The sequence below is a fragment of the Leptosomus discolor genome, chromosome 20 (genome assembly GCF_034619465.1).
Source record: "Leptosomus discolor isolate bLepDis1 chromosome 20, bLepDis1.hap2, whole genome shotgun sequence".
Lineage (NCBI taxonomy): Eukaryota > Metazoa > Chordata > Aves > Leptosomiformes > Leptosomidae > Leptosomus > Leptosomus discolor.
The window spans coordinates 9,289,846-9,303,382 of record NC_141410.1 but is presented as its reverse complement, the minus strand read 5'-3'; the positions used below and the strand labels follow the sequence as shown (position 1 = coordinate 9,303,382).

Sequence of the window (13,537 nt, the reverse complement as noted above, 5' to 3'; positions counted from 1 at the left end):
TTTACTCCCATTTATTAGACGGTGGCAAACAAAACCCAGGCTCCCCGGCTCTCTTGGCAGCTCCAAAGCTCCAGTGGCGTTGCCATCCTTGCTTGCCGTGGGTAAGTTGAGGCTGAGTTTAACGCAACGTCTTGCTGCTCAGCAGCAGCAGCCCCCGGAGCCTCCCCGGCGCCCGGGAGCCATGCAGGCAGCCCGCCGCCGGAGCAGGTAGCCGGGCAGCTCTCCTCCTCTGCGGGGCGGCAGCGCGGCGGGGCTCCGCGGCTCACTCCCACCCGGCTCCGCCGCCGGGCTGTGCCATCCCTCCTCCGCTGCGTTCAGAACCGCCCGGCTCTCCCTCCGGCCGCTCCGCCCGGGGGCGAGCCTGGGCGCCGAAAATAACCTCGAAAAGGACAGACTGATCCCACCGAGCGCGGCGGGGAACGAACTCCGAGTGCTCCGGAGGTACCGGACATGTCCTGTGCGAATACGCACGGGGAGGCGGCGGGGGGGCGCAGCCCGAGCCGGGGGCAAAGGCGGTTTAGCCACGGGGTGCGAGCAGCGCGGGGCGCGCCGAGGAGCGGGTCCGCCCGGCGCGGCACCGGGCGTGCGAACCGCAGCGCGCCGCGATGTGCCGGAGCCCGCTGCCCCCGCCCCCCGCCCCCGCCCCCGGGCAGACCCCGGCTCTCGGCTTTCCGAGGGGACAGAAACCGGGGAGGGGGGGGGCTCTGGCGAGGGGAAAGCGCCGCCTCTCCGCTCCCTAGAGCCGTCCCGGGCTGGGCGGGAAGAGGCAGAGGCGAGGGCTGACAAACTTCTCCCGGGTGCTTGCGGGGCTGCCCCGAAGTGAGACGCTCCGGGTTCCTCCAGCAGCGCCGCTCGGGAGCTGCCGTCCTCCGCTCTCCACAGCGCCCTGCGCCGCCGGTGCCACCTCCCGCGCCTCGCCAGCCCCCGGCGACCTCCGCTGGCTCTCAAGGACCGCGGCTCGCCGCCGGGGGGCCGGCAGGCACGGCCGGGCAGAAGGTTCCCCGGGACTTTGCCTTCGTCTTTACTTGCAGGTCAAACTCGATTTTCTCCTCCATGGTCGCGCTTTTCTTCTCTCCTCCTCCGCCTCCTCTGCTTTTTGGTGCTGTTCAATCTAGAATGACAATTTTAAAACCAACCCACAAAGGCAACACTGGGAAGGAGACATTTTAAAGAAATTCTGTGGTAAAGCAAAAAGGAATGGGCAGGTACCTGAATCAAATGAAAGGATGCGCCTGGGGTAAAGTGTTCCGTTTATCTCTTTGTATGCTTAATTTTGTACTGCTATTTAATACCAATATTTCAAAAGGCCAAAGGGGTGGTGGGTGAGTGGAGTAATAGCCCCGTGGGATCCAGGAGGAGCACAGACACAGAGCTGTGCACAGTACTTGCACGAACGTACGTGCACATACATGTAAGACCATAGGTCATAGTGGTGTAAGAATAATGGGGGGCTCTGTTTGTGGTGTAAGAATGATGGGGGGCTCTATTTCCTTTCTGATCTTTCCCTTCCTCTCCACATTGCAGTGGTCGTGCCAGCCGCTGATGCACGCTAAGGAGGAGAAGACCTAAATTTAAACTCAAGTAGTTGGATTGCTGCTCGAAAACTGGTTTTGGGGGGAGGGAAACCAAAAGATTTTGAATGGAATTTACAGGGTGACATGCAGAACAGAATTATTTTGTCTCTGTGTGTAACAGAACAGATTTACACCTTTCAGGATCTTTTCAGTTGACATTTTTTCATATTTTTCTTACTCTTAAGGATGGTGTTCCAATGAGCTATGTACCTACTCTGAGAATTCCTTGGTGTTGTTTTTCTCTGGCTAGACAGCTGTCATCTAATTTACTAGTAAAAAGAACAATTTTCTGTATCTTCAGCATACATCTGTAAAAATAGCAAAAATCAGCCAAGGCAGTTTGTACATTTAGAATGAGCGTGTGTATGTGTGTGTAACTCGTATGTAAGTGCGTGAGTGTGTGTATTTGCGTGTTGGTATAAGTACCTCATGGCAAAATACGCGCTAAAGGGGTAGATGTTTCTACAATTTTGACCCTTAAAACAAGTAAAACCACAATGGCAATCCTCTAAAAGAATCAGTACCAGAAGAATTGTGTTTCTACACCAACTACGCTTTCAGCACTGACTTTGAGCCCATGAAAACGTTTGTTGCTGTCGGTGGTTCTGATACCGCCCAAAGAACAAGAGGAAGGGTGTCACCTACGTACATTCTCTAAAGGCACTGAGCGAGTTCTCCTTCTTACTTCTCCTTCCACCACCATGCTCCTCTTTTGGCCGCTCTACAGCCACAACCAGTAAGGTGACTGCCCACAAAGTCGTCAATGCAATTGTGATGGGAACATGTTTAGCTTCAAGATTTTAATAATTTTTCTGAAAAAAAAATCTCGTAATCAAGGTATATTATCAGGGTTCTCATTATCCCTGGAAAAAATTAACCATCCCCTTCATTTCACTGGGCATTGCACAGGGATATTTATATAACTGCTGAAATCATCTTGAATGATCAAGGTTTTATACTATAGGCTTGGATTAATAATGTTGTCATGAATGAAAGCAATATGAACAGGGAGTTTTCCGTCACCACCATGATAGTGCCTGGGTTTAACAAAATCTCATGGTATTTTCGCAGGACTGATTTAGCTTCCGCTTTGTGCCTGTACTTCAGAAAAGGAGATGTTCTAAGATCCATTCCCACAAAATCCTAAAATAAATGTGTAACTTCTCTTGGGTAATCAAATTACGTTTGATGTATATGGGCCTTAATTATATCCTCTATATTATATAGAAGGAGGACAAATGTGAGGTCATTCAGCCTTGGGTTTAGTTGATTCTGCATACAAATACGTATGTAAGCAAAACAGGCTGTTATGTATATATATACACATATATATATGTGCACCCTCACTCCAAACTAATAGTTCCTACTAGCCAAAGGGAAGAGAGGGGTTAAAATAATAATGATCAACAATATATTTAATTTCCTACAATTCTAGCAGAATATCCCAAACTCTTTACAGTCAATGACAGATTAAAATTGCTCAAGAGATAGATTAAAAAACAATTAAAATTGCTATTAAAACATCAAAACAAAACAAAATAAATAAGCTCCCCAAATCACTCTCATCTAATCCTCTTGAAATTAAAGCTTTCCTTTAGCTACTGGCTTCGAACTGTCAAATATTCTTAAAAAGATGGCCCATGATACTAAATGTCTCTTAAGCCTTTTTGTCACTCAATCCCTGCCTCTCCCCAACCCGGGTGGCTGCAGGCCCCAGCTTTTTTGAGCACACCCAGCCCATGACCTGAGCTCCGACAGCTCAGCAGAGCCCATGGGGGATCAAACCCTGCCCAATGAGACCAGCCCGCCGGGCAGAGCTGCGCCGCTCGGCACAAACTCTCACCAGCAGACCTGGCAAAGCGACGGGCGCTGGCCAGCGCGGTGCCCACGGCAGCACCTCCGCGTTAGCTGACCGTGCCACACAGCGGGACAGTTGCACAAGGAAATACCATTTAAACACTATTATTTATTAAAACATGAGTTGTTATTATCACTATATTAACAATTCCTAATTTGCAAGGTGTTTACCCTTTCTCAAGCAGTAAGCAAAGGTCACAACTTTGAAGTAATGTTTTACTGTGGTTAAAAGCAGAAACCCACATTTCAAAACCTGTCAAGTATTTTTCTTCTGGATCATGTAACAGCTGTGACTTTTTCCTGATCCGTATTTTTGTAATGGCTACCGTAAAATAATTTATTGGAGGGCATAATGGGATTGAGGTGAAATATGCTCAGTGATTTGGGCCAAATAACAAAGTTCCACAGTCCTTTATTACCTCAGGATTTTGAGAGCATACCAAAAGGCCATTATTTATTTTACAGTTGCGCTGCATTACCTGATATTCTTAATAGATCTGTTTCTAAACAGGACAGGTGGTTTTACTGCCAGCAAAGTAAAGATGTCATATTGTCACATGTAATATTTAGAGGCAAAAGATGCACCACACGGATAATTAGTTCCATTCTCCCACGATTCCACATAAAAAGCTCGTGAAAGACTGTTGTGGCAACGTTGCCAAATGGTTCTAGATACATAAATTACACACATATGCCTATTTTTATAAATGAGATTTGGGACTATCAGTAGCAATCGCATGGTGGGAATGTTTAGCTCCTTTCAGAGGTTGTATCGCACTTGCACTGTATGAATGTCCTGTGGCCCCAACACAACATTTAATACATTTAATACACATCAGTATAAGCACAACATTACTCTTCCTTTCACCTAAAGCACTGGCTGAGAAATCTAGTTTTCATGTTTCCAAATGTTCTGTGGAACATCCAGTTCCTCCCTCAGGCTGCAGAGACTTTTTTCATAATCATGAAGTGCAGTGCAGCCAGACACTTTGCCCTCTTTTGCTTTTCTCCGTGCAACAGATTTGGGGTGAAATTCCCCACTTTGTCCCTGAGCCAGAGCTAGTTCCAGGACTGGAGATGATATTCCTGCTCCAGAGGTGTTGCTCTCAATGGTGCACTCCCAGCTGATGTCAGCCCGGGTCTGTCTTCTGCGGAGTGCTCCGATAGCAAGTGCCCTCAGTCCTTCTTACCACATCCGTCAGGGTGACACACTGGTAAGACGCCTCTCAACGTCCTGCCGTCGCTTAGCGTCCCACATCAACCCGTATCACAGAATTGGGGCAGAGAAGCTGGTTTATGTAATCTGGTATGAACCACGCTGCAAAAATTCAGATTCCCTTATTGGCATGTCTTCCTGCTGAAAAGCTAGAAAGCTCCATATATGAGCTGCTGTCACCTTGGAAACGTTCAGAAGAGAAATACCAACCGCCTGAGAAGCGCAGCATGTAGCCATACAGCACACGGAACCGTCCAGTTCTGCGAAGTCTCAAATTGAGGATGAGGTGGTACTACAGCAACTTCACTGCCATGCCTCTAAATCTAACTTCACAGTAAGAAAACAGCAGGATTTTAATTTATACACGTTCACTCCACGAGCCGGTTCCTCAGAGATGTGTCACTGGTGGTCGCTGCCTGCAAAATTTGGAAGAGTAGCACCGACCAATGCCTGTTTGTACATCTCCTGGAGCTTACGGCTGGAAGGGATACACCGACTCCAAGTTGATAGACTCAAGCTGTGGATCAGGAGATAAGAACTTGTCTGCGAAGCCATAATTTAGCATCTTCAGAGGAACTGCAGGTATCCTCTCTTCTCGCATCTGTATGGGAGATAAAATCCCAGACTGCCTTTCCCTAGTGACAAACCATGCACCTGACACAAACCCATGACCAGTGGCCAGGAAATTGTGCCGTCAGATGTAACTGGTAGTGAGCACTGTGAAATGACTGGTGCTGACTGGAAGGGGGCTGTTCTGAACCTGTAACTACAAAACATCTGGCATTTCTGTGTTTGGTTGGATTAGCGATTTGAACTTTGTTCCAGTTCAGAGTGAACAGTACATCCGCATTTCCTGCGGAACCACGGTTCCATTTCTGATCATCGTGCCATGTCTCTGGCTGCAGCAGTGGGTTTATAATCCATTATGGTTTACAGCAAAGTTTCAAATCAGCTATTCTTTTTTGACTCAAGTGCTGGTTACTTTTTTAGGAAACTTAGAGGTTAAACTCGTATTTATTTATCGCTAAAACTACAGGTATCATTTTTTGTTGTTGTTATGAAAATTGTCCAAACAGTTGTAAACTTGAACTGAATAAATACCCTGAATAAAAATATCACAAGAAGCTGAAAACCAGTGACATTGCCAGGTGTTCTTAGAAGTGTTTTCTTGAGGGGAAAAAACCACGCTTGGTTCTTTCACATCCTGACTAGCGGAGTGTGAGAACTGGCAGGTTCAGAGTTAACAACAGTTTTATCTATTCCAGATCTGCAGAGAGAGCTATACAGTTAATCACTGCATATTTTTAGCCTACATCTTGTAGCTTTAATCCTGCAAATGTCTGTATGTAATTTGTTTTATGTAATATGAATAGATGCCATAAAATCAAGATTCCACCATCTATAGAGCTAAGAATGTCCATATATTTCTAAAGGATGAGAACCTATAGCATAAATGTAGGACAAAGCATTGGTCACTGTGAGTAATATATACTCTGTACTGTGGGTGCCAGTGGAAATAAATGCTTAGATTGGCAGCATGTGCTTATATGCATGGTATCAAAAAAACAGACCTTCCTTGTCATAGCAACTATACAAAATTACAGAAATATTGCTTACAATTGAGGAACATTTTCAATTAAATAAATCTGAGAATGCCTTCTGGCTATGTACAGATCAGCGTGCATTTCGGTGCAGAGCTCTGCTTAAAGAATGATGTCCCGATATTTCAGTAACTGGATCGCTCTCAATAGCTGGATTTCTCCAGCGTGTCGGTTAGGCCTAGTGCCAAGAATAAGGGGACAAGAACCTGCTTTTCTGTGAATCGAACTGCACTGTTCCTTAACTTTGTCACGGCAATACATGGACTAGAATAGGAAGGACACCTGGGTAGTTACCAATTAAGAGCTTCAGTCTGGTAACCGAACGCGTGGTGGCAAACACCAGGTTCAGCAGACCCCTCTGAAGAGCAGAGTTTTCCAGCTGAGACACCTTTTATGAATACAGTGAGCTTGACTGTGTAAATTACTGAAATATCATCTAAGTACTTTTTCATTTAGCGATTTTGTGCGTATTTGTAACGATTATTAAAGTGTTACCAGGAACATCAAAACCCGCCGCTTCTGCTGAAGCTAGAGGAAGCATTCAGAACATGACGTTATAAATGGGCAGCATGATCAGTACACATGATTTTTGCTGTAATAACCTTTAATTAGTAAGTAACGGTAAAATCCTATTGTCAGAATAGTGCAGTCTTATTTCTGAAAAGATGTTTAGACAGCTTCATTCTGGATAGAAACTCGAAAATCTTCAGCATTCTGAAACATGCGTGCTCCAAGCTCAGAGCTGTATGACTGCACTGGGAACCGCCCCGTGAATTTGCTAACAGGATTTTTTTTCATCGTAACGCCACCAACTTGCTTACAATTTATAAATGTATGTAGAATAAATAGTAAGCTGAATGTTCACTGGAAATCTCTCAGATTAAATCACCCGAAGCGGTGCCAGGCCAGGCCTCTCGCCCATGCCACGGCAGCGCTGATGCCACCCTGGTTTTACAGTATCACTCATCTTATGAGTATTGTACTGGAGAGCGTGTCAAAAGCTGTATAAAACATCTTGCCAACCAAACGCGGAAAGGCGCTGTGTCCCAACAGGAGTTCCTATCTTAACCTACTCTACCAAAAATAAAATAATCGTAAAACGGGGAAAAAAAACCTGCCCGACTGCTCAGCTGGCTCAAATCTTTGCCTTTCATTGGCCTCTAATCCTGTGTGCTCGCAAATTCGGCAGCGGGACCCCGGCCGCGGGAGCGCGCTCCCGCCCGCCGCTGCTCCCCTCACGGTGGGCACCGCCGCAGCCCGCCACAGCCCGCTGGCACGCACCACCGCGCGCGGCGGGGGGGGCGCACGCCGGTCGCGCCGCCAGCGCCGCCCTGTTCCGGTGGCTGTCAGTGGGCGCCGGCGCCCCTCCCGCGCGCTCGCGGTGGTTTGTTCCGTTACCGTAGCAGCGGAGCCAACGGCCGCCGGGCGCAGCCGCGGAGACGGGCGGCGGTGAGGCTGAGGGGTGGGCGGCGGCGGTGGCGGCGGGCTTCTCCGCGGCGGGAACGGCCCCTCCTGCCCTGCCCGCCTCCGCGGGAGCCGCCGTGGTCCCCGTGACGGCCTCTCGTCGCCCAGGCCGCGGAGACCAACCTGGCCCTCGGTCGCGGAGAGGCGCTGCGGTGCGGGAGGCGTTGACGCAGCCCCAGGGCGGTTTGCGCGGTGGTTCCTTGTCCCGTGGGGTGTCGCCGGGCTGCGGCGTGAACCCGGTGTCGAGATGGCGTTTCGGCAAGGCGAGGTTCAGGTGCCACGTGGCGTTCTGTGGCATGAGGAATTGTGGGAGCAACGTGGCTTTCGGTGCCCGGGTTGTGGATCCCTTCCGGAAGGCCTTCGGGCCTCCTGCCACGCGGTGGCTCTCGGCCTCGTGTACCCGAAGCTGTGCTGTGCCGCAGTTACGCTGCCTGGCAGTGGAGTGGACTAGAAGAAAGTATTTGGGCTGCTGCTGGTGCATTGGCAGCTCCGTTGGTGTCCCTTTCAGTGCCCCTAACATCCTTCAGTCAGCCCCAGCCCAGTGTAGGAATTCTGTCTTGCCTTGCTTTTAGGGTGGTTCTTAGCATTTGAAATTCCGTGGTGTGTTTTCTTTGTTACTTAACTAGAAAAACTAGATCCTCTCTTCTAGTTCCTATTCTTGAGCTCTGCAAAAGAATTTACATAAATGCTCTCAAAGCTGAGCCACCACCTTAATTAACATTAACCACATGTATGAGTGTCTGTCTGAGTAAGATCTTGATGAAACGCTTAGCCATGTGGTAATAACTCATTCTAGGTGGCCTAGAATTTACTGAATTCTGTGAAGTTGTATCGACATTTGAGAACAGTTTACTTGCTGCCTAAGACACAAGAGCAAGTGGTGTTTGTTCAGGTTGTTCCCTAGTTCTGGGTAAAGTGGTTGCTTAAGTGGATAAAATACATTCAGAAGGTTTGGTTTATTATTAAACTGATTGTTATAAAAAAAATAAATTAAATGGCAGTGTCCTTTCTTTTCTATACAAGATTTATTAAAGTTGATACTTAAACATGTGACTAGTACAAAGGTGTGTGGTTGGATCCAGTTACTTCACACGCATTAAGCGTTTACTGAATGCTGTTCATCTTGAGATACAGTCACCACTAGTGCAAGTTCTTGGCGGTTACATATACAAAACGTGCACTCTTCCCTTTCTTAGCTTGGTCATTTTGAAAGAACTGTCAGTATGGAAGACAACGAGATCAGTTATAGTAAGGAAGAAGAGCAAAAATCTCTTGTACCGTTTCTGGAAGAGGAAGAAAATGAAGACAAAGCTGGGCAGCTCTTTAATGAAGAACAACACTGGGAAGGTGAAAATGATTAATTGTTTTGATAGCTCACAAAAAACTAACATTGATGTCTTCTAACTTAGTAGGTGGGAACGGTACAGTTCTAGGGCTGAAGGGTATTCCAGGTTACTGCAGTGGTTCCAGAAGGTGTTCTCTAGCATTGCCCTGCACAGCTGTAACTAACCCAAATCTAACCCATTATTTCTCTTGCAGTAAATTGTCTACTTTTTGCCTCTGTAAGGCATTTTGATTCGGAGTTATTGGTGGCAAAATCTAGTATTTGACTGTATGGCCTTGATTCGGTTGCTTCTACGTTGGCATCTGGTGCCACTTGAGGTGCTCTAGACTCTCTCATCTGGCTCCGCAATGGCATAGGCCTTCCACAGATTGAACTCTGTGAAGATGTTGGATACCCTGAGTCATCGCAGCTGGCACCAGATACCTCTTAATAGGCAGCTGATGTCTCTACTCACGTCCAGAAGTGTGTTTCAGCACACCATGTGAGGCAATACACCTACAGTTTTACGGATTGTCATGTGTGGCGCAGCGCTGAATGCTGATCTTCGCCGTCCTGGGCTAGGCTGTTCTCATTGTAGTCTTCTTGATCGTACAAGGACCTAAAATTTTTTTCCTCTCTTCACAGTACAGTAGGGTAAGGTAATGCAAGAGAAATAGATGAGACTGCTGCCCCAAACCTGTTGATACATTACCCTCCCCCTGTCCCCTGTTTTGTTTGGGTTTGTTCCCTCATACGTCGGCCTGTTGGCGACACCTCCCTCACGCAGACAGAGAGCACTTTCCTGGGTTGGTTTGCAGGTGAACAGCAGTGCTGCTCTGTGTCTTGCTGTGTGTACTTTTCTGGTATACACAGTAATGCTATAAAATGTCATCTCTGATTCTCCACATCTTGTCTTAGCAGCAAGTATGCTAGAGCTTTGTGTTTTCAAGTTCAAAGACTCTTTATTAATCTATTTCTTTAATATCTGTTAGAATACAGGCTTGAAGAAGAGTTGCCTGGTGGTGGAAAGATGGGAAAGAAGGACACTTCTGAAGGAGCTGGAGACAAATCTGATTCTAGCATGTAAATAACGTGGCACCAGTTCTAACAGTGATTTCCTTTATAGTGTTAAATTTCCTTTTCAAGAGAAGATTTGGTTAATTCAACTATGCATTTTTTGTCAGATTAGTCATAGGCAATATAGACCTTTCCACAAAAAATAAATTGGTTACTACTGTTCAAACAATGAGCTGAGCGAGATAAAGACAGTTTCTGGGCAGTTTTTAATCTGAAGCTGTTGTAGTATGTCCACGTGACATAATGATTGGACTGCATTAACGTGGGCCGACTGGCTCTCCTCAAAGGAGCCTCACACTAACCAATGTGCACTGCCAAACCCCAGCCAGCTGCTTGTAATAACCTGTGGTGTTGTGTTCTTGTAGACCGTCAGGAGCCATTGGAAAAAGAGAAGTTTGTCTGCTGAAGAATGCCAGTGTTGGACTGTAAGTTTTTTAATGTACGCAGAGCTTTGTACCGCTGTGTAAAGTCAATTAGCACGGGGTTGCTGAGGTGATAGGTTAGTGCTACGTCAGTTTTACAAGTAGGGGGTGCAGGGGATTTATTCCTGAAGAAGTGAATGTGTAACGGAGGTCACGCATGGAAAGGAGTTTAGTGGTTCGAATGCGGCCTTCAGTAGCTGCTGCTCTTCACACCGATCAGAGCGCGGTGCGCCTTGCTTTGACAACCCTGTTAATCTCTGCCCTGGAATGACCTGCACAGGGTTAGAAGGCGTGATGAAAAGGTCAGCTAATGTTTATTAATATATGTATGTGGGAAGCTGGATAGCACATATGCCTGCTGCCAGTAAATGCTGACGATGTTACTGTTACCAACGGAGAAACTCCGAATACACCAACATTATTAACAAAAAACCCCCAAACCTTCAGACCTCTTCTTGCTGTATGGTTAAGCAGACCAAACTGGTAAGAGATTAGCTCACCCGACATACTGATCAGCTGTATAGAATATGTTTTAAACTAGTTTAGAATGTTCCCTTTAAAATTTGAAGTTACTGTTCAGGAAAACTAGAATTTGAAAACCCTCAGTACAATCAAGAGGAGCCACAGGCATTTCAAACCAAGGACATATAATTAATGCGTTACATGTGAGTGCTTCAACATTAGATATCCAAGCCTAAGAATCGTGGCTTGAGTGCATGTATGTCAAGTTCTTGTGGGGATTGTGTTCATTTTCTCCTCATTTATACTGGTCATATTTGTAACAGTTCTGCTAGAGTAACAGTAAAATGGAAAACAATTAACCCACAAGTGTGCAAGCGGATGATGTACAAACTTCATGTAACTTTCCAGTTTCTCATTCTGTTTTCGTTGTTAATCGTGTGTTTCAATTCAAAGGGAAAGCTTGGGACGCTGTTTGGGCGACATTAATAACATTCAGGCTATGAAGTGCCCAGACAGAACTTGCATGCTGACCTTACAGAGGAACCTGAAAGAGCTCAATGACATGGCCAAAGAAATGGAACTTGTGGTCCAAAAAGCCAGGTTGGTGTTTAAGCCAACATGATCCATCAGCACAGATCACCAGCAAATACTGGGATACGGTATCTGTTATAGAGTTTGTAGGATTTTTTTTCGTGGGAGTTACATGATGCAAACACTTGTTTAATATAACTTATTCAATGTATCCTCAAGCCCTTGTAAAGAATCAAGGATAAAAATGAAGTACTTGAAAAAATGAAATAGTGAGTGTTATAGAAGAGGTGTTTGGTCTGGGAGAATTAGGTGCTAATTCCTTTCAGTGACATCTGCACCATTCTGCTGGTTCAGCAATCAGTTGGAAACATCAAGTGGAAAATTCATGGTGGACGTTTTCTCTCCTGTGATGGAAATGGCACATTAGAGCCGGTGAAGTTACATACTTCACGAGAAGCACCCGCTGCGAGTGTCTTGCGCTGTTAAGGTCACAAAGATGCTCTTTAGCAGCCAGTGTGTCTGAAGAAGGCTGATGTGAAAAGATGCCATTTATGCTGTTGTCATTTTTTATATCTGAACTATGGATGAAGTCAGAAGAAACTCTTGTTACATTTTTCTGGATTTTTGGAGAAAATGTTGGAAACGAACAAGGGCTTCTGAAGAACCTCATAGTAAGGTCTCAAAAAAGAAAGTGGGATGGTGGTGGGGAGTTGGGAGAGTTGCAGGAATCCTAGCGGTGAATCTTGGCCCCGAAAGGACGAGTTTCGTCAGAAAGAGTAAAGAACTTACAAAATACAAATAATGTTTGTTTTTTGCAGAGACAAGCTGAGTGCCTGCCAGCTGCGGAGCAAGGGGCTAGCGGAGCAGCTGGATTATGTAGCCGTTGAAATAGAGAAGGAGGCGGCGGCTGGTAATGTGTAGGTAGAGGATATTTCTAGATACCAAGGATTATGGGCATCCGCGGTGTTTATCTGTGTGTAATTAAGGAGATAAACCTTCCTTCTTTCATCTCTTGGTGTTGTTGAACAGCCGATACTGTTCCTAAGCGCGTGTGTTAGAGATGTGACTAGAGCAGCAACGGAACCCGCTGCTGTCCTGGGGTTGGGATGCGACGGCCTCAGCTGGGAAGGCTCTGCCCGTGCCGGTGTTGCGCTGCCAGCTGGTGAGCAGAGCGGTGCCTTCACTGCCGCGTTGGTGACGCTGGTACTGCAGTCACTCTCTGGTTGATGTATTTTCAGCAATAATTCCTTCTTTTGAAATCAGGAGTAACAGTGCATTGGCTTGGGGATCGCCGATCTCTGTGCTCTCTGGTGTAGGGGTAATGTTCTGTTAGGTCAATCAGTGCAGAAAGAGGTGGAACCTCAGGCATGGCTGGGGGAGAAGCGTATATTTTAAAATCTAACAGCAGCAGGTTATTAAATCAGCCTAGCCCACTGCTGTCCCTTCTGCTTGTCGGGGTCTCAGCCCCTTTTGTTCGGTAGGATGAGCCAACACCAGTGTGCCGTGGCAGCTTCAGAGGTGATGGGTTTGCTTCTGGTCGCTATTACAATCAGGACTTTTATATAGATGCCGTTTATTTTTCTGTTTTATGTTGTGAACTGCACGAATGCCTTTCAGGAGTAGTGCCGCACACAGGACTGTTCTGAAACACTTTTGCTATGAAGTGGGAGGCAATTTACTGTACTCTTCACATTTGGTTTAAATAGAAAGAAGTGGGTGGCTTGTGTACCAGGAGCCAGCGTATTGTGAACAAGCTTCGCAGCTGCATTTTCTGACCTGTGTTAATCTCCAAGTTAGTGTATAGATGGCTGATAGGCTGGTGCAGGTAGGTTCACTGCCAAAACGGGGTAGCGGCGTGCGCAGAAGCGATGAGCTGGGTGCTCATGGGACTCCTGTGGTGGGTGCTAGTGCTCCCCGGTCAGGATCTCGGAGACGGTCTTGGTAACAAAAGCCAACAAAGACAGAAGCGCATCGTAGGAGTTTTCATGCTTATGAAAGGTCAAATCATG

General features: G+C 46.6%; 1 protein-coding gene across 1 annotated transcript in view; it reads left to right on the top strand.

Annotated features, from left to right (window-relative positions):
• Positions 1-8,923: 8,923 nt before the first annotated feature.
• Positions 8,924-13,537, top strand: part of CFAP74 (cilia and flagella associated protein 74) — a 46,862-nt gene continuing 42,248 nt past the window's right edge. Inside the window, exons 1-4 of the mRNA XM_086476206.1 lie at positions 8,924-9,059; positions 10,029-10,119; positions 11,451-11,597; positions 12,347-12,445. Coding sequence (XP_086332332.1) covers positions 8,936-9,059; positions 10,029-10,119; positions 11,451-11,597; positions 12,347-12,445 — 461 coding nt within the window. The 5' untranslated portion in view covers positions 8,924-8,935. The remainder of the gene's footprint in view (positions 9,060-10,028; positions 10,120-11,450; positions 11,598-12,346; positions 12,446-13,537) is intronic.